This window comes from Gouania willdenowi, chromosome 11 (assembly GCF_900634775.1).
Source record: "Gouania willdenowi chromosome 11, fGouWil2.1, whole genome shotgun sequence".
Classification (NCBI taxonomy): Eukaryota; Metazoa; Chordata; class Actinopteri; order Blenniiformes; family Gobiesocidae; genus Gouania; species Gouania willdenowi.
This window is the reverse complement of record NC_041054.1, coordinates 16321869-16343662: the sequence shown is the minus strand read 5'-3', so window position 1 is coordinate 16343662 and position 21794 is coordinate 16321869. Positions and strand designations below refer to the sequence as shown.

General features: G+C 38.3%; 1 protein-coding gene across 2 annotated transcripts; it reads left to right on the top strand.

Annotated features, from left to right (window-relative positions):
- Nucleotides 1-1181: 1181 nt before the first annotated feature.
- smap2 (small ArfGAP2) lies at nucleotides 1182-19634 on the top strand. 2 transcript variants are annotated; one of them, XM_028461677.1, is made up of 9 exons: nucleotides 1183-1552; nucleotides 13083-13216; nucleotides 13631-13795; nucleotides 15782-15841; nucleotides 16026-16083; nucleotides 16296-16435; nucleotides 16894-17074; nucleotides 17805-18160; nucleotides 19455-19634. In XM_028461677.1, exons 1-9 carry the CDS (start codon nucleotides 1447-1449, stop codon nucleotides 19581-19583), a joined length of 1329 nt encoding a protein of 442 aa, XP_028317478.1. In that variant the 5' UTR covers nucleotides 1183-1446; the 3' UTR covers nucleotides 19584-19634. The 2 variants fall into 2 exon arrangements, with proteins under 2 accessions (XP_028317479.1, XP_028317478.1); XM_028461678.1 differs by lacking the exon at nucleotides 15782-15841 and having other exon boundaries at nucleotides 1182-1552.
- Nucleotides 19635-21794: the final 2160 nt, after the last annotated feature.

The following is a 21794-nucleotide window of genomic DNA, read 5'->3' as shown; positions in this document are numbered from 1 at the left end:
TTTGAAACTTTTGAGCTTCATTTTATTTTTTTTTTACATGTGAACACAAATACTTTTTGGAGGACTTTGATGTGATCAGTATTCTGGTTCTAAAAATTAAAGATTAAAATAAATGCATTTTTTGTACAACTCAATTTTAATTTGGGAACTTTTTTTTAATAAATATTTTAAAAAATTAAAAAAATTAAAAAACGGAGCCATGTTTGTAACATTTTCTTGAAAAAAAACAAAAAAAAATTATATTAAGAATTTGTTAATGTTATTGTTTTTATTATTACTATTATTATTGTTATACTAATGATAACATTAATATTAACAATTACTATGATGATAATAGCAATAATAATTATTAACCACATGGCGGCAGCCGAGGGTTAGTGTGTATGTTTTCCGTTCGGAAAATTTAAAAACAAAAAATTAGTGGTTATCTATTTTCATTTTCAATCACAAACGTATGTGCGCCTTTTATATAAAGGTTATATAATATATCATGTGATTGTAAGTGTAATTGTGAGCGTAAGCCCCTGAATTTGAATAGCATACATTGACCTAGGCTGCTAATTTAACATGTATGGCTGTGTGCACATTTATGTATATATAGATACTGTCCATTCATGTATGTATGTATGTATATACATATGTAAATGTTTGTGTACATGTACGTATATCTGGATGCATGTGTGTGTGTGTGTGTGTGTGTGTGTGTATATGAATATATGTTAAACTCTGTACATAACATTTTCCCCTTCTATGACACTTATAATTGTAAATTTTGTTCTACATACACTGAACAAAAATAGAAATGCAATACTTTTGTTTTTGCTCCCATTTTTTAATGAGCTGAACTCAAAGATCTAAAATATTTTTTAGATACAAAAGTGTTGCGTTTAAATTTTTGTTCAGTGTATTGAACATTTTTTGTTGTTGTTGTATTTTAATATGTATTATTATTGTGTGTACATTGTTCTATGTCACACTTGCTTTGGCAATGCAAACTTGTTTCCTGAGCCAAAATACAGCTGTTTTGAACAACACGAATGTTGTTTTTTTTAATATTTATTTATGTGTACATTGTTCTATGTTGCACTTGCTTTGCCAATAAAGCTATTTTGAATTTAATGAGAGAGAGAGAGAGAGAGAGAGAGAGAGAGAGAGAGAGAGAGAGAGAGAGAGATTTAAACTACACGCCGTTAATTTCTACAATTAGATGCTGCGTTCATGTCCCGCTCGGACAATTCAGCACCGCCCGCCGGTTGCCTGGAAGCCAATTCTATCGCGGTGTTGAGAGGAAGGAACTAAAGGAAGGGATCGGAGCCGATCGCCTCCTCCTCGTCACGCTGCTTTCTTTCTTTCTTTCTTTCTTTCTTTGGGCCAAAGTAAAGGACGGAGCCGTGTGACCGTGGATGAGTGACGGAGGACCGGAGGCAGTGGGGCTGGATCGGTACGATGATGACGGGCAAATCGGTGAAAGACGTTGACAGGTACCAGGCTGTCCTCAACTCTCTGTTGGCCCTGGAGGAGAACAAATACTGCGCTGACTGTGAATCGAAAGGTAGGTGATATAGTCTGGGGTTCGATTCCCGGTCTTTGACCGATTACACAATGAAAGAACCGATCAATGAACGGTGTGTGCTGATGGTTTACTACGGTGGTATAATGCAGCACTGGTTCAGCATCTCCTCCAGTAGTGCAGCAGGACAGGGAGTGTGCAGCAGCATGGCATCATGTTACATCATGATAACTATCCTAAAGATGCCTTATTCACACTGACAGGACACACTCATCATCTCACCATTTGTTCTCTACGTAGGGACACCTGTGCTTACTCTCTGACCCTGAATGCACCGTTTCTGCAAAAATAGGTACAGACAATGAAACTGGATTCCCAATGGAACATGTGTATCATATACATTAGAGATGAGTGACTACTAATAGTCTACAAAATTATCTCAGGGGAGTCATGATATAACTTTTTCACTTCCGATACAATATCGATATCGCAACCTTGCATATTGAGTGATACCAATCCCAGGGTTCTTCTCACCAGGAATTTTTCACAGCATAGAGGGATCGCGTTGTGGAAAATTTGGGATTGTATAGTAAAGTAAAGCTAAAGTAGTTTTGTTGTTGTTGTTGTTGTTGTAATATTTTTTTACTTTAAAGCTAAAAGTGATTTGTTGAATTGGTGAAGGTGATGATGGATGTCGTTAGAGAGTTTTGGTTTAGGTTCTCCACTAATGAATAACATTATATTCAAAACACTCATTCCAAGATGCGCTTTTCAAATGTAAATGAACACACACACACACACTGTTTATATTGGATGGTGATAATGAGTTACAAAGCAGAGGATAACTGGTAAATGGACTTGATTTATTTAGCGCTTCATTCCCACACTCAAGTAGTCTCAAAGCGCTTTACAATATCAGCTCATTCACCCATTCACATTCACTCACCAATGGGACACAGCTGCCATGCAAGGCACCAGTTGACCATTGGGAGCAAATTGGGGTTCAGTGTCTTGCCCAAAGACACTTCGACAGGTATAGAACCCCCAGTCTCTGGATCAGAAGACAAGCCCTCTACTGCCATGGTGGTACCATGGTCGCCCACAGTAGAGCCTTAAGTCTAGTACCGTCTCATCTTCTATACCTGCTTATTGTGTAGAGGTTCCTAGTGGATGATGGAGTCCTATCAGAGGCAGCAATGTGTCTACTGGTAGTGGTAGTAGTAGTAAACTAAAAAGAGTCTACGAGTAGAAGTTCTTGTGAACATTTTGTGGTCTACTCCTAGAATTAGGGACACTTTTTGCTTCACTAGCAAAGTGTAAATCTATGCTTCAACAACTTTCCATAGAAACGAGTCTATTTCTCAATCATGCTAATTTATTTCCATCTTTCTAAGGGTCGATGTACCAATCAGCCATGATGACTATCAGCTATTTACTTGCGTGGCCTCCTGCAGGCCTTGAACTATCTCATCAGCTGTTTGCTCAACCAGTTTTTTTCATACTGGTGGGTAAACACTGGTGTTTTGGTGGCAAATACACCGAGGTAGCAGACAGTGTATCAACAATGAGTCTTTAGAGGTTGACTTTCTCTGTGGATCTCCTGGAATAGTCAATAGAATGATGCATCCGTGTGTTTCTGCAGGCTTTGATGCAAAAAGTAGAGGTTTATAAATGGCTACTCTTAATTAGTTTTGTAAATGATGATTCATCGGATCTTGATTGTTGTACTTTCCTCGGTGTCAGCAATTAATTCCCCATTCTCCAAAAAAAAACATCAGTTGTAGTCGTAGTTTAGTCAACAGATTTTATTTAGTTTAGTTGATTAATTTTAAAAGGATTTCATTTACTTAAGCTTCCTATAACCTGGAGTTTAATGTTAATTAATAAAAAATATTATGATTGATTCAATAGCGTACTCTAGACTTGTTCAGTGAATACAACCGTTCCGGCCCTATCAGTGTGGCTGATTAAATTGATCTTACTGACGCCCCATGATTCATATGCCCCCCCCCCACCCACCCAATATATTAATGAAAAAAGTCACGATTTATGATGAAAAGCAGGGTTTATTTCTCACAGGGCGAGAGGTGTTGTGTACGGTTCGCCGACAGGTCAACATAAATAGTGCCCTGTCATAAAAGTGAATTTATGTGTAGTTTCAGTAACAGCTTGACACATGTGAGTCGATACAACATGGTCGCTTTTTTTTTTTTTTTTAATGTCCCAACATCTGTCACAACATGTACATGGGTATATATCAGTGTTTGTTGAAGTTAGAACTGACATGAGGTGTCAACGTGAAAAAAATATATACATATATGTGTGTGTGTGTGTGTTTACAGAAAGATATATACTTTATACTGAGCCCCAATGAACATTGAATAACTACTGTTCAAAACTTGGTGTAGACACATGCAATGAAATGGCTAAATCTAATAGTACATTATCAAGAGTTTGAAAGATCTTGTTTTTTTAGCCTAGATTCAGTGAACTTAGTCAAAATACAAAATGTAATTTTGCGTATCTGTAAAACTAGCTTCACTTGCAAATGTAAGTCATTTCTCTATAGATTGTTTTATGTTTCACCAAAACACACCCCAAGAAAAAATGAGGTCCCTAAACCCCTACAAACACAGAAGTATTCCTAGAGTTTAGGTTTAAATGTTAATGAATTAGTGCAGACATTAGATTATAAATTAATAAAATCTAATTGATCTAAGCCGACATAAATTAGTTTTTTTAAGACAAGTTTGCATATTTTTAAAGTAAAGTCATTGTATTATTCTTTACTGTGTAGTGAGATTTTGAGTGAACTCTTACAGTAGTAGTAGTAAATGAAATTGTTTTTTAACTAGTAAAGGTTTTTGGTGTACTAACGCGTGAGTAGACCTTACTGGGAGAAGAACTAGCTGGGCTACCGCTATTAGCATAGCTCCGAATCAAAATAGAAAGATGTCGATGCAGGAGGATGGTTAACGTGCTCTTAACTCGCATACTTGTGTTGCAAAAACGGCAAAAGTCACTCAACGACATAATGACTGCAGCATTACTATCCCAAAGAAAAGTTTTCACCAGTTAAGCATTATTGTTGTTGTAGCAGCGTCTCTGCATCGCACGCTGATGATGACATCACCATTTGTTACCGTGTGATTGGCTACAGTAAAACAAATCATGGTGGACAGGCGCTTCACCCAATCAGCTTCAAGCATTCTGTTCATGTGCCTCCCTGGTTCCTAAAGGATTCGCCACACACAGACCCAGATCGATGTGGAGAACTCGAGTTAGAGGGAGGGCTACACAGCAATCTGGCTCTTGCCAGGTTAGCAGCACCCTGATTGATTGTAATATTTTCAAAAATCAGTGGGAAGTCTGAATTAGCATTTTTTCCTACCCCCTTATTAGCATATAAGTCTTACTAGTAGCATGAGTGACACATTTTGCTTCACTAGTAATGTTGTGGCGATTTGGATGAATGAGAAGGAGTCAAGCTTTAGGGTTGCTGGTCAGATGCGGACACAGGGTTTATTTGGTCAAATGGTTTTGGATTCAGAGGTGTGTGCCTCAGTGAATCTGCTGCTGTTCAGTGCTCTCTGGGTTATGTATGTTGCTGATAGCGGTAGTCATAACATGGCAGAGGCCTTGGTGAATGCCATCAGTGTGTGATGGTATCTGGCCTGCTTAGGGCAGTCTGACCAGAACTGACCAGGAGAGAGTTACATCTCAGGTAGTAGTAGTAGTGACATTTTTTACTTCACTAGTAAAAATGAGAGTAGAACTTAACCATGGTTGATATCAGATTTACCAATATCAAATTCAATCTCAAAACTTTCTATACCGGACTGGTTGGGGTTAGTGGACAGGAAAAGTAGAACTGAACATCAGAGTATTAATACAAACTGGTTCCAAAAGCCTCAATGCAAATGTCTCTGTATGTTATCTCTGTGATAGGGTCCATGGTGTGTTCCAGCCTGCACGCAGTAACCCTGATCAAGATAAGGATGTATAAAGGAAGTACAGATTAATCCATCCATTGCGTGAGAGGTTTGATGAGCTTGACAAATTACTAACAACTAAAGTCGTATCTATTCACTAAACATGGGGTTAAATTAGCCTAGTGCAGACTGAGAGCTCCCATCAGAACATGTCCCTTGTTTAAAGTGACCTGATTACTGAGATAGAATCTTGGTGAGAGGTATGGACTGTTCTACACCTTATATATCTATAATACAAACCACACATTCAAGCACACACACACCGTTAGCGCATTGATTCCAACTTTCGGGGCCATAATGCCTCAGATGAGGTTTGGTCTAATCTTGATTGGGTTAACATAGATTTGCTTCGTCCGTTACCTTCCTCCCTCGAGGCAAGGGAAAGAGGAAGTGACGTGGTGCATAGAGCCATGAGCACGTTAACACACACACACACAAATATACAACTATCACATTAAAATAGCAGGAAAGGAACAATGTCTGCTTCCTGTTGGGTTCTCAAGCTTCCTGATAGTTATTTCCCTTTCCCCGTATGATGTAGTTTGCCATTCTGTAACTTCCCTAAGAAAAGTCCATTCCTGCAACCCTCTCCGCACTGCCAGGAAATAATAGTGAGAGGAGAGCAGAGAGGGGTTAGGCTGATGGATTATACAGTCGACACCGCTACCTCATTCTGGAGTCTCGAGGGTGTGTGTATACCAAAGTGTGTGTTTGTGTTATTGTCTCCATTGTACTTGTGTTTGCGCGCACACAGTTGCCGTGGAGATATTCACCTGATGATACCAAGCGTTCTGTCCCTGTTACCACAAGCTCCACTGTTCTTCTTCCTTATCCAATCAAACGCCCGCTGGGATTTCAACTGAAGCAAGGAATACGATTGGTTGGTTGCGTTTCCCGGCTGGCGATAACCACAGAACACCAAAACAAGTGTAGAGCATTACATTACTATTTATCATAATCATACATTGCAATGGTGAGGTTAGCATGCTAAAGGCCATAGTTCTTATGATTTCATTGTATCAAATAAAGTCTATTGGCTCGTATTGATAACGGTCAATAAGTACAGAAGCTTTAGTGAAAAATACGAGACAGTTTGATATTGCTTGGAGTCATAAATAGTGGAAAAACATCAATTTTTAGGTAGAACTTCAAACAGTTTAGCTCCAGATGTTTGGGATGGAATACTTTTCTGATCCTTTGTGTGCTGTAAGAAGTCATTCAAATCTACTCGTGATAAATTAGTGAAAAATATTGGTAAAATTGGAGTTGTTTCTTCTTAAATAAATGCTTTGATTTCTCAGGTTCGTCCCTCTTGAAATCAAACCCTAGAAGATAAAATGAGATAGAAAGCCTCAATTTAAAGCCTGGAATCAATGTTGCTAATGTGATTTTGGCCAGTGGGAGGAAATTAGAAAGAACAATGCTTGCCTCAAAGCCACACAACTCCCTAATGTGAACCGTAAGAGAAATCAGACATCTTTCCCCACTAAAACGGATATCATTGGTTTGTTTTTGGGTCTTCAATGGAAGTCTACTTTTATCTAGTGCACTGCAAAAAAAAAAAGCACCTGTTGAATCACATTGGAGCACTGTTACACAGATGGTGGGTGTGTAATAATAAATAATCAATAAGGGTCCATCTGCTGAGCTCAGACTAGGTCCCTGTGAAGCTTGAGCTTTTCTGAACTGGTGCACAAGGACGGTGTGTGTGTGTGTGTGTGTGCGTGTGCGTGTGTGTGTGCGTGTGGTGGTTAAGGTGGAGGATGAAGGAACCTTTGATGACTGAAGCTCTGAGGGATTATCAGGGTTAGAGATTGAAGAACCGTTTATCCTTGTGGGATGTAGGCTAATGAACCATATGTACTGTACATGCTAATGTGTGTGAGCACGTGTCTCTGCAAAGCATCCATGCGGTCAACATACGCGTATCAGAAACCACTGGTAGGAAACACACGGTCACGAGAAATTTGTGGGTCAGGACCCAAAAGTGTGTGGCGTTTGGATATGTCAAAAAAAGTTGAGAAATGAATCCTATACCTTTATTTTGTAGGGTTTGTTGTACTTTTTCCCGCTCTAGAATGTTTATAGGTTCGTCCTAAAGGTAGACCAGTTGAGAAAAAAGGTGACAGAAAAAACCTTCAGTATCTGAAAATGTTGATACTTTTTGAAATCCAAGCCCAAATTTGTACATCTGAGTAGGGCTGAACGAATAATTGCGTTTGCGATATTATCGCGATATAACACTTTTCTCATCGCAAAGGCTGCTATTGTTATTTTGTATTTTTTTCTCGTCCTGTCTTGTACTGTCCTGTTACGTTCAGAGTGTTTAAGAAGTGCAGTCCACGTGTTTCCATGTTTCATGAAACGTGAAGTTAGTTAGATAAGTTGAAAAGGTAAAGCCACAGATTTGTTTGCTTTATTGTTGTAATCTGTGCTTTAAAATGTATATTTTATATTTATTAAAAGTTCAAATAAATCTGAAATTGTTTATTACGAAACAGATTGATTTATTGCTTGTGTTCATTGAAAAATACGTAACAAAAGGCCCTTGAAAAAATAATCGCATATTAAATCGCAATCACAATATTGAGGAATTCGATTCTTTTTTAAATCATTTAGCCCTACATCTGAGGTCAGTCAGAGAAAGAAACCAAAAGTGAGCAGAAGCACAAAAACACAAATGACGAAACCAGATAGAAGTTAGAGACTTACTGTAAATTGTTGATAGGCACTTGTGCTCTCACCATTTCTCTCTTTGGAAATGTCATTGAATTGGATTTGGGTTATTGGCGAAAAGTTATTGTGAATAACTTGTGTCCACTCCCTACAATAATGACCAAGTAAAAACAAAACAAACGTGTGTTTTCAACCGTTTTCATCTCCCTGACATTTAGCAAAATACACTTTAATGAAACACATAAAAACTATAGTTTGATGCATGACTTAGTCAGGATTCAGGGCTGATCATCCAGTTTTAAAAGCTACAGTTGTAGCAACACACAGTGCAGTTGGTCGAAAGTTAAAACAGTGACTAATTTTTCTACAACACTGGTGGGCTCTTTGTTGGTGTCAGGGTCTGACTTTCCCTCCATACAGAGATTCTCTTACATTCTCAGTACGTGACTGTATACGTTCTGAGATGTACCCGTGCTGGATTAGCCATGCACAGATGCTGTACTAATTTTAAAAAAATGCTTAAAACATCACATCAGTCGACCATTGATAGAAAATCAACCAATGATAAAAAAAATATATATATATGATTTCTATAAATACAACAGCTTATTATTGTAAAGTTACATTAGGTTAACTGGTATTTATTGCAATGTGTATTATAATCAATATATAACTTGTTCCTTTTCGTATTGACTTTCATTATAGTCATGTTTTTTTGGAGAATAAACTATTCCTATTCGTATTGAGATTGCTGCATCAGACACTGTTAATTTACTCGTCGTTGACTGAGATTATCACTCAGATTGCCATACTGAGCTTGCCATGGGAAATTAGTGAAAGGAAGAATACATTTTTTTAAAAGTGTATTCCAACATGTGCTTTATTTTTATCCAAACAGAATACATGTAATATTTAAAAAAAAAAGCTGCATAGAATAAATTATAAAACTAATATTTTTTTTACAAACACATTGCTTTGAAATTGAATTTTCAATCTCAGCACGACGGAAGTAGCAAAACTCACAGCGGAAATAGTAAAAATTCATTTTCCGGTAGTGCACATGCTCATAATCGATTTACAAGAAGTGCGATCATTATGAGACAGCAATGCATGTTTTGTTATTGCAATGAAATACATTAGTTTATTGCTTAATTGTGACCATCACCAGCCCTCCCTAAGGAAGTGTAAGAAATCTTTTGTTATAGGGAGGATATAAAAAGGGAGAGCAGTGTTACACCAAGGTGGAGGGGGAGGGGGAGGGCAAAGGGAGCAGGGAGGAGAGACTCAAGGTAGGACATAAAAAGGGTGGGGAAGAATAGATTATTTTACAGTGAGATGTGAATGAGGTAAACTCAGACCGTGACACCGGTCTAGGTTAGAGTCGTTTTTTTGGCCCATCGGTCAAAATTTGGTAGCTTTTCACGTCTAAAAATTGTTTTTTTATTCCACTTTTACTCAAAAGTAATTAAAAACAGAGAAAAACAATTATAATACAAAACATTTCTCGAGTGTTTATTCAGTTGTTCCTTACCTACAGTATATCAGACATCTATCTATCTCTCCCACGCTCTTCCTGCTAAATGTGTCCACAGTACGTGGAGGTGTGCACCATGCAGACACGCTGTATGTGGGCTTCACAGTCAAGTACACCATTGATTATAATAAGTCTTCTATGTGCACACATTTTGTGCACATCTGAGAATTAAAAAAAAATTACGTTGGATTTTAATTGTCTGTCTTCAAGCAAACAAAGTTGCCAAACCCTGAACCTATTGTCTTAGGGTTAATTTTTCAATTTTAGTTACAGGGAAAATAAGATGTGAATTTAAGTGGCAAAAATGATCAAAACAGAGCAGTAGAAACAGGAGAGTGACTCGCTGCAGAAACTGTGTTGCCAGGTTGGGTTTAGAGTTTCCCAAGGAGGGGTGTAGGCTACAATTTGGTTGAGTTTTGATAGTTTATGGGTAAAATTACGAGCTCTATCTGGCAACCCAGATCAGACTGTGTCAGGTGTGAGGTACAAACAAACTGTTGAATGGAAATACAGACAGTGGACTTATGAAATAGTTTATTTAGGGATCTGTTGGTCAGTTTAAAGCAGCGATTCTCAACTGGTGGGCCGTGGACAGCCGATCAAAAATAAGTAAATACTCAAAGCTGCTATCTGGAGTTTCTGAGAAACGTCTCGATGTCCCGCCCTAAACAGCCTCACTTCCTCCCACTGCCTCTATTATTTTTCAATTTATAACATCACACACAAAACAATCTCAAAAAACAGTTTTTTATACTTTCACGCTTTCAAATATAAATCTAGTGCAAATAAAATGCAGTATGAAAATATCTGAGCAGGTGAATCTTGTCACATTGTGCACTAATCCTGGCAACAATGAACATTATCAAAAACTGATTCTAGAAAGAAAGAAAAAAAGTCTCTGGAGAGGCCAGAAATTTGTGATATTAAAATTGGGTCACGACCCAAAAAAGTTGAGAACCACTGATGTAATGTCACATACAATGTAGCCCTACAGTGAAATTTGTCTCTGAATTTTACCTATCCTGTTGAGGAACAATATATAATAATTTTTTAATTTTTAAAAAAAAGAAGAAGAAACTGTAACCATGGGTAGTCGGCTTATGTGTAAATTGTGGAAATGCATGGAGGCTCCTGACTACTGAACGGTTTATATTCTAGTTTTCAATTTCTATTTTTTATTCATTTACAACTATTAGGACTATTTGCGTACCCCACTTTGGCAACCTGGGGCATAGAGAATGCATGAAGGTAGCCCAGTTACAGAAAAGTAACTGGTGAGAGAAACATGGGTGACATCTCAGACTGGGTGGAGAAAGTCCATCAAAGCAAGTGTTGGAAGTGTGTGAACGAGATATGAATGGAGAAGGGAGGGAATAGGGAGGCTGTGGGTGTGAAGTCGAAAGATAAGAATTAGCAAAGAAAACAAATGAGAGAGAAATAAAGGAAGAATTTCAAAACAACCCGCTGCCTTTTTTCTTTCTCTGTGCGAGTGTCGGTGTTTAGCACGTGTAAGCTGGCTTTGCAAAGTAAATCTCCTATTATTAGCAAGCGTGACAGCTAAAGCTGCTGCCAGACAAGGAGACGGTTTAACTCTGACCCATGACTCTCCATTTTGTTCTTGCTCTTTCACTATTCATAAGACTTTCTTTAATCTGTTTTGCTGCTATGACCCCTTTTGAGGTGAAAAAAAAAATGGGTATGATATTCAATAGAAATATTTGGCAGTTAAAATGTAACTCCGCTCTCCTGATATTTCTACAGCTGGCCAAAAAGAGAAAGGTTTGCATGTTTTCCTTCCACAAACTGAGCTTCCGCTTTAATTTGCATAGAATGGCCTTTCTTTTTAACCCTCGGGGCACCTTCGAAAAACATTTTACACTCTTTGAGCTTAGTTAGCGTTAATGGAACCCTTCATAAAACTCTCATAAAAATATTGTATTTCATTTTTTCCCTCCTGTTTCTTCACATCAGATCTTTTCAACAACTTCACACCTAACCATAGACAAAGTTTTCATTATATTTCTGTATTATTATTATTATTATTATTATTATTATTATTTTTAATGCTCTTTCTGTCATGAAAACACCTTTGTAAAACACAAAAAAAAATTAAATAAATTGCATTATTTAAAAAAATAGGCTGTCAAGTTGAATATTTGATATAAAGTTATTACAGCCTTGATAGGAACATGGATTTTGAAGCGTTATTACCTTTAGAGCTATGGGTATTTATTAAACGCTCTTTGAGCTTAGGTACCAAAACGGTACCCTTCATAAAAGTGTCTTCAAAATGTCACATGCAAATATTTTTTCACATCAACAACTTCATTTATATTTATTTCATTTATTTATTGTAAAAACACTAATTATGCATTCATTTTTATTATTTTTTTTTAAATAAGGTGCATTTTTTAATTTCAAAGGTAGAGGCTTTTAGTTATTAGGTATTTATGGGAAAACCACTTTTATATGTCGGGATAACAGTATATCCAAAATATGTGGTTTTAATGGGCGTCATTGGGACCAAGTCCGTTCCGAACTCAAAGAGTGTCAGTACATTTTATATCTCCTGTTCTACACATCTTGCAACAAAAGAGATCATGGAATTATGAACATGACATTGAAATAAAACTCCTGGACAAGGTTCATACAATTAGTCTTTAAACTGAATGAGATATTAAGAGTTGAAAAAACGAAATACTCAGAAAGTACACGTATGGTCCCCAAAGGTGCCCCCCTGAGGGTTAAAGACGAGACTGTTTCTACCGAACGAGAAAATGTCTTTATTACAAATCAAAGAGGACACTGAGTAGAAGTATTCTCTTTGAAGCCGACTGATGGTTTCATATTTTAAGATGAAAAATTGCCCTCTCTGTTCATATTTCCTCACTTTGTTCCATTTGTAATCTTGACAACGCCGTCCGCAGAGAAACGCTCCACACGGTTAAAAGAATAAAGAATGAGCTGGTCTGTGCATGATCAATTATACATGTGGTGGTAAGATGGAAATATTGGCATGAAAAGGATCAGTGTACACACATACAAACACACACCCTCATATCCAAATGAGTAGTCCTCCCTGCAGGTATAGTCTTAGTTTCATGCTGGATTCTATCAAGTATCAGAACTACATTTGTTTGTTTTCCCCAGAGAATTCTTCTTACTCACAATTTAGGTTTCTGGCTCATCTGACCATAACTGGGCTAAAATTAATCACTCGTTCTGTTTTTGTTGGACAGTTTGGTTGCAGAGTCTTAATCTGGCTGAAGATTGTTCCTGTAAACTCACACCTTGGTTTCTTCCGTTGTCTTTCTATGAAGACCAGAGCGTTTCAATTAAGAATTGAAAACAACTTTTCTCTCTCCCGTAGGTCCGAGATGGGCATCATGGAATTTAGGAATCTTTGTTTGCATTCGCTGTGCTGGTATCCATCGAAACCTGGGGGTCCACATCTCCAAGGTCAAGTCTGTCAACTTAGACCAGTGGACACAAGAGCAGGTCCAGGTCAGACATTTTAACTGCTGTGTGTCGCTGCTTTATAATTCATTATGGAAAAGGAAAGTCATTGTTTTTATTATTATCTATTTTAAATGTAGGGGAAATACTTAAATAAAACACAGAGCTTGTATTCCAACATTATTACTTTTTTTAATTACATATCAGGCTCAGCCCTTTTGTTACATTATTAACCATTTTAGGTTTTATTAAAAAAAAAGGCACAACTGATGATTTCTTACGGCACACTAATGTGCTACACAGTGCTTGAAAATCCCTTCTTCTTCTCAGTATGATGACCTTTTTCTTTCATTTGTGGGTTGTTTTTTTCACCTATCCTCTCACTTTAACACAGTAAATAAGACAATTCTGTCTTTTTGAACGCTAATGTGTGGCAATGCTATATTGTGTCTTGGTCTCCAGTGTGTTCAGGAGATGGGAAACGCTAAGGCCAAACGACTCTACGAAGCTTTTCTGCCAGAATGCTTCCAGCGACCAGAGACTGATCAGTCTGCAGAGATCTTCATTAGGGACAAGTATGATAAGAAGAAGTACATGGACAAGGTTATTGACATCCAGATGCTACGGGTGAGTTGGGAAGAATTTCATAGAAGTTCATGTTTTTTTTTTCTTCTCCTAATCGTCCTACAATAATTACTGCTCTTGATCAAGAAGTGAATCCACGTTCTACGTGTGTTCCTGGTAATGGCCGTGCGGTGCTGACTCAGAGCACGAGGCAGATCGAAGTTGTCATTGATTATTTAAAGCACTTCTTGGTCTCCTTAGGTCGTAATAAAAGCGCTATATATATATATATATATTTTTTTTTTCCATCACATGCGACCAGACACTGACTATTTAGCTCCTCCAGGATTTCATGACCAATTCCTGTGATTGTTGCGTCCTACAATGCCTGATTTTGCAGCAGCTTTTTCAAAAAAAATGTGGCAAAAGTTGCAGCATTATCCCCCGCCACAAAGTGGAAGGTTTGGGCTCCATCTGAGGTAAAGGGGACAGCTTTTCTCAGAAACAGTGATATGATAACCAAATTTGGTGTGTGGCTACAGGGTATCAATACCTTGACGGAGTTCGAAAATGAGAAATTTTGTCTTTGTTTCGTTTTTCTTTACTCTGGGTAAGTTTGTATGTTTTGACCTACCACTGTTGTCGTAGTAGTCGGAAGTCGCCATCTTGAAAGCCCATGGACTACTGGTCTCTACTAAGTTCTTGAGTATGTTTAAGTGTACTGTTTGATAACACTGTTTGTGAAAGTTAAGCATAAACTGTGTGTTATATAAATCACTGCCGATCTCGGTAAATGTTAGCATGAGCACATACATGGGTTTTCCCATAGACATTAGCATGAAACCTGATTGCCTTTGAATTATTTCATAACAATACAGAAAAGAGCTCAGATTCACAATAATTTAACAAGATATGGATTATTTCTATCACATTTTAAAGGTTTCCAGTGCAGAGATTTTTAGATAGAGAATCAGTTTGTCATAAATAAATGCTTATTTTCCTGTGAGAATCTCATCAATGCACTGATGACTTTTGCTATAAACACTTTTGCTGCAGAAGAGTCTCATGTATTCAGCAATTTGTACGTTTGTGCATGGAGATACCACCAGGGGGCGCAAGCACCAATAATATTGGCCACTGCTGCCGTTGTCGACGGTGCCTGTTATTAAGTTCTATCAAAGATCATATAATAGTAGAGGTTTAATCAGGTTATTTTCTTTAAAAGTCCTTCTGAAGCAGCGGGAGATCATAAATAGTTACGTTCATGAAACACATTTGCCGCTATTTAGCACAAAAGAGTCATCAAAGGACTCACCGGCTTTGGAAGTTGATGTGGTTTACACAAAGCGGATGGACTTCAGTTACGTTGTGCCACCTAATTGTCCGGAAATTTGCGATGATTGGACAGAATTGCAGGATCGCGCAGAATTCGTGGGGATTGGCTGAATTTGCATTAATAGTTGCAATCGCAAATTCCTGGAGGGTCTGGACTATTAGAGTAAATTTAAAAACTCAGATTAACCTGGGCCATCCTAATATTTGGTAACACTTTACTTGAAGTTGTATTCATAAGGCTGACATTATTTGTCATTAGCATGTTTGCTAAATTATGACACCTTTGGAGCTATGTTGGCATTTTTGGGGTTAGGCGGAGGGATCTAGTGGGGTTAGGGTAACAAAAGACACTTAATAAATGCCAACATTAGCTCCAGAAGTGTCATAATTTAGCGAACGACACCTTATTCATGCTAATGACAGGTATTATGTCATAATAATGACAGCGTAATGTCCGTCTTATGTATAAAACTTCAAGTAAAATGTTATCCAGGAGTTTTTGTTTAAATACACTGCCGGTCAAAAGTCATGCGAGTCCAATGAATAGCTTGAAATGGTACAAAGGTAAGAACTGAACAGCCAGAGGTTTCAAAAAAAAGGTTTGGTTCCACAAAACTGAAAAAGTGTGGTTTTCTAAAAATTTTGACCGGTAGTGTATATATACAGTAAAATTTGACCTTAAAGACTCACAGATTAATTCTGAATCTGTTTCAGAAAGAAAAAAGCTGTGACAACATACCAAAGGAGCCTGTTGTGTTTGAGAAGATGAAACTGGTGGGTACCGCAATGATATTTAAATATTAGCATTCATCAGAGGCTGAAAGAAAGAAAAGGGGGGAGTAAGAGTTTTGTGATCATTGACTATCAAAGGAGACGCCCTCTGTTGTGGATCGGCCTGGACTCTGAAAGCTTCTCTCTCTCTTACATTCATTAAGATTGATTTTCTCTATTGTGACAGAAAAAAGACATCAGCCCGAAGACAAAGTCGGAGGCTGTCACAGACCTGCTCGGACTCGGTAATAAACCACACCAACATGGACGCTGGTTATTTGTCAAAGGTGTCAGTTGTTGCTGGAGGGTGTTAAAGGCGTTTCATTGATTTACAAAGTTTGTTCTCTTCCAACGTGAAACTAGCACGACAGACAGGTTTTAGGTTCAATTAAGGGCTTGACACAAGCTGTTTATATATATATATATATATCCTATGCTTTTATCTACTTTGTGTTAGATGCACCTACTCCAAGCCCGGCCACCTCTAATGGAGGATGTTTTCCAGACAGTAATAAGAGCCCAGCAGTGTCTCATCCAGCTCTGGATCTCTTTAGTTCCCTCCCAGCCCCCCCATCTGCTTCCTCATCAAAAACTCTGGTAGGACATAAACTTAAAGCTGATATCCAGAGTTTCTGAGAAATGTCTCAATGTCAGACAGCTCCACTTCCTCCCACTGCCTCTCCCAATCTACCAGAAGCCACGCCTCTACTTTTCTGCACGCGCATCGTGGAACATTAACAAGGTCGCATTGGGTCGCATTGATATAGGTCTATGGGTCAGGTAAGAGCCAAAATCATATTTACCTGTTCGCGGCCTTATATACATTAATGTATATGAATGACCTCTGGCAGTAGACCATAGTAAAAGTCTAGTCAGGCATTTTTTCGCATTTCATAAGAATCATACTACATAAACATAGATTTCTCAGAAACTCCGGATATCAGTTTTAAGTCATTTTTTCCCCCCCAAAATATTTTCTTTGATATTTTTGCCTGTTTTGCCACACTTGATGGTGTCCTGACGACCTTGTCTTGCGTCTTTCTTTATCCCTCCAGCCTGTTTCCAGCTCGATGCCTCAGAGCAGAGTTACTGCCTCAGTGCCTGCAAACCTCAGCTTATTCCTTGATCCCACACCTAAAGCAGAGGAGGCCGCTGTAAAAAAACTGTCCAAGGATTCAATCCTCTCTCTGTACGCCTCCGCACCCTCGGTGCATACCAGCAGTATGGCACCACATGGTAAGGATCGCATAGATTTCCCTTCAACGCCTTAGAATTGGGTTTTTGTTCCATTGTCTTTATCAGTTAAAGCAGACATGGGCAAAAAGAAGCCCACGGGACACGTGCCGCCTTCGCACTGATTTTGCGCCGCCAACACAACTCACAAAATAATGCCATAAACACACAACGTGACCAAAATAACAGGAAATAAAAACCCAAAATTACTCCAAAAATCCCACAATGACAAAAAATACACAAAACAATAGAAAAACACTCAATGTAACTCCATAAATACACAAATGACTCCAAAAGCACACAAAACAATAACAAAAATACACAAAACATCAAAAATACAAAAAATGACATCAAAACAACAGAAAAACACACAAAGTAACTCCAAAAACACACAAAACAATAAAGAAACTGACTACAAAATTATACCAAGTTACATTAAAATGACAGAAAAACACACAAAGTAATTCCAAAACCACACAAATTACTAAAAAATCGCACATATAATAATAAAAATTGAGCCAATGATTCCAAAAATACACAAAATTACTCAAAAATGAGACTAAAAACCTTTGTTTTCCCCTGTATTAAAATCTAGTTATTCTAAATACTCATGTACTCAGATAATTTGGCCCTCAGATGAGACAATCATGTTTTTATGACCCTCACTGTCATAAAGGTTGTCCATCCTGAGTTACAGGATGACACAGCAGTATGTGTTTGTGTTTCATTTCAGGCTTGTACATGAACCAGATGGGATACCCGACGCACCCGTACGGGTCGTACCATTCTTTAGCCCAGGCAGGTGGAGCAGCACACAGCATGATGGCACCACAGGTGGCCATGATGGGGCAGCAGCACAGTGGCATGATGGGAGTTCAGCAGAACAGCATGATGGGAGTTCAGCAGAGCTGCATAACGGGACAGCAGAACGGTATCATTATGGGTCAACCCGGGGGCGTTGGAGCCCCACCCTACATGGCGGGGACGGCCCAAGGCATGATGGGACAGCAGATGCAGCAGCAGAGTCTACCTCACCAGCAGGTCTATGGGGTGCAACAGGCCCAGCAGCTGCAGTGGAACGTCACCCAGGTTTGGCTTTGTCATTACCCCCATTTCCCACTGCATCAGTAACTGCTCCGAATCCGCAACGCATCTGATCGGATTCCAATAAAGTCAATGAGTCGATTTCCACCGCATCCGAATCTGTTCCGGCACAGCTGCGTAACTGCTGCATCATGCTTAAGCCCTCTGCAGCAAATACACAGCCCTTCTATTTTTGCTGGACGCTGGAGCTGTGCTGCAGCAATTTAACTAAAATAAGCCAGTGCGGGACAGGAAGTCGTCCATACAGACAGAATAAAATATCCAGATTATTTTCTAAATAAAATACTCCGTGTTCAATGCAGATCATAATTTCATCCATTGACATAGGTTACCGTACTTTCCGGGCTTTAAAGTGCACTGTTTTATTGGCCGCATTACAATAGTTTACCAATTTTTTAAGAAAAATCCACACAAATGCCACAGCCTAACACATAGGCCGCACTCTATTGGCTGATGAGGGTGCCCTTCAGACAACTCGGCCAATCAGAACGGTAAGCTGCTGTACTCAAGTTAGGTTTCACGGAAATGTCCGTGTTTCAACTGATAAATTTCCTTTTACTACATGAAGTCACCTCCTCACTGCCCCACGTCTACAAATCAGGGGCTTTCGTCTTTATTTATTGTCATGTATGTTTACACATATATGAAATTTATTGTTCTCTGCATTTGACCCATCCCTAAGGAGCAGTGAACAGCCTCTGTGTGGCTCCCGTGGAGCAGTTAGGGGTTAGGGGACTTGCTCAACATCCCACAGTGATGGCCAGGGTGAGATTCCAACCGGTGACCCTCCGATTACAAGCCCGTTTCCTTAACCACGAGGCCATCACTCCCGGGTTACCCTGGTAGACCAAAACACAGGCATTCCAGGGCCTCCAGTGGGCACATTCGGATTCAGGGGAATAAAACCTGTTATCTGATACCACATTTTGACAAAATTAACAATTCTTTTTTTTTTCTGACCCGAAAAGTTTGCGTTTTGGTTCTCGCGGGCGCAATTTGGACTCTACCTGAAAACCAAGCATATATTCGGACCCGGGGGGACCAGACCTTTCCATTGATACCATGTTTGGCCCGATCCGAGCGCTTTTAAAATATTGCATTTATCCATTGAATCACGTATATATATTTATCGCATGATTACACGTGGATTAGTGGGATCTTCTGAGTCCTTGCAGCAACAGATACGCGGCGGAGCAGTTTGGAAATCCAGGGTTAAGCTCATTTCTTTTGGAAGCAGACGGTGTGCCACCAATAACAGATGATATTTCATGTTCTCCAGATGTCTCAGCACATGGCAGGCGTGAACCTTTACAACACCAATGGCGTGACGGCACACAGCAGCAGCCAACAGACGAGTGCATCCACAGCCCAGAGCTCCGCCCACATGACTGCACATGTTTGGAAATGATACATCATCGCAGGGAGAAAAAAAAAAAAGGATTGCTGAGTAATCTGTGGATCAGACGTTATATGAAACATTTTGAGGGTGACAGGAGAGGACGAGACAGGTGTGAAGACCGAGAAGGGAACCACTACTACCTCTCTTCTCATGTTCCCCCTGCATCCGTAGCCATGCTGTGCAGATTTCCATGTTTGCCTTCAATACACAAGAAAACAGGGTTCAATCGCACCACTCCTTTCGTTATCAATCAGTTAACATTAAATACCAGTCACCATGAATCATTGAGCATAGCCTGGCTTCAAGGGCTTACAATAGTTAAATAATGTGGCTAATTTACTAGCAAACATTTGCAAAGTGCTAGCATTTCAGCGATACGCAAATTCACGTTCAGGCAACTTTTAAGTGTACAGGGCTTAAGATTTTGAGGGTATATTTTTAAAACCTTTGAATATGAGACGCTACTACTTAATAATTTACGATCAAGATTCCATGTTTAGGCTAAGCTAGGCTAGTGTGCGTTTGTCTTTATACTAGGCATTTGTACATTTAAAGAGCTTTTTGAAAATTATCTAGCTGCATTTAAAAATCAATGGTATTAATTCCATCCATATCAAGATTACCTAGCTATTTAATGATAACTAACCTTTTGAAAAGTTTATTTATTGCTAGCTTACGATATAGCATCTGAAGCTACTTTAAGCTTTGCTAATTAAAATGTCAATAGGGCTTTATTTCAAATCAATAACCTCGAATCGTACGTATCTACAAGTTCTAAACTGGCTTTTTGGAAACCAAAGACAAACATTGAGCTTTAATAACGCTGTACAGTATTCCAGTATGCTTCTTATTAGAGCCATTTAATATTCAATACAAACTGCTACTGCAATTCACTGTGCTATTTCCACATCATGGGCCACATGATGAATATTTTTTAACAAGTCAAATGTTTGCATGGAATGTTGCTATTCAAGCACTCATGCACATGAAGTCAAAAACCTAGACTAGGAAGATGGTGAATGTGTGTAAATAAGAGGCAGGACGGACACGAAAACGGATGCTTCCACAGATCTGCATGTAAAGAATGTCTCTCTCGTTCTGATTGTTAATGTGCTGAATGTGGATTAACATTATTTAAGAATGTGTCTCTCTGAATGTCTTAACTGTACTTTTCAATCAGTGTTGGATCAACACAGTAAGTCTCAGTGAAATTGTCCTGAATGTGTTGGCGACTCGTGTATTGGACTCTGTTGGTCTGTTAAACGCACTGTGTCGGGTTTATTATTATTATTTTTTTTTTTTTTTGGTCCATCTCACTTATTAACGATTTCCAGTAAACTGTGAAAAGAATGAAGAAGTTCCAGGTGATCTGGCTGAGCTACGTACAGTGATTGTTGTAATCTACGACAAATGGTAAAAAGTGTTCCAGTTAATCCTCCTCTAGACATCCCACACAAAGCTTTCCTCAGTCTTGATGCTTCTAAATAATTTATCTGATAAAGGCATGAAGCCTTACATGTAAATAATCTCAGTTTTACCATTTTTTTCTCTCTTAATAAGCACTTTGCTATTGATTTGCACCATTTTATTTATTAAATAACATTGTAGAGGAAACAAATGACCAACCAAAAGCATTCCGGGCTAAATCAGCGGAAATATATTGATATAATGAGTTTCCATTGGGTTGCCTTTAACTCAATACTTTTTTTTCATCTGCTTTGCTTTTTTTGTGTGAAATAAAAGCAAATAAATGAATGTATTATTTTAGATTGGTGTCAATTTTATTGTAAACATTTTTATTTATCAGTATTTGATGAAAACTGATAAATGCTGAGTACACGAGTTAATGGTTTCCGTACTTTGTTTTTAATTCTACGCAACTTCGATAATAATAAACTAAAAGAAGTTAAAAACGTAAACATTGTTTTAAAATACTTTCTATGTATTGCAAAACTATTTGTGCATTATTATTTTTTTTTAATTCAGCAATAAGTGTATTGGTTATTCGACTACATTAGTTATATTTTTGCAAAAAAAAACGACTTTAAAAAAACATTTACTTTACCGGTTCTTTTCTCCTGCCCTTTGAAAGGCCTAACCTTGGATTTCAAATAAAATGTGCATTAATAAATATTAATGAGTTTCCCTTATTAACTTCCAAAACATTTTAATTATTTATACAGTAGTGATGTAAATGTATTTTGATGCCTCTAGTGGCTG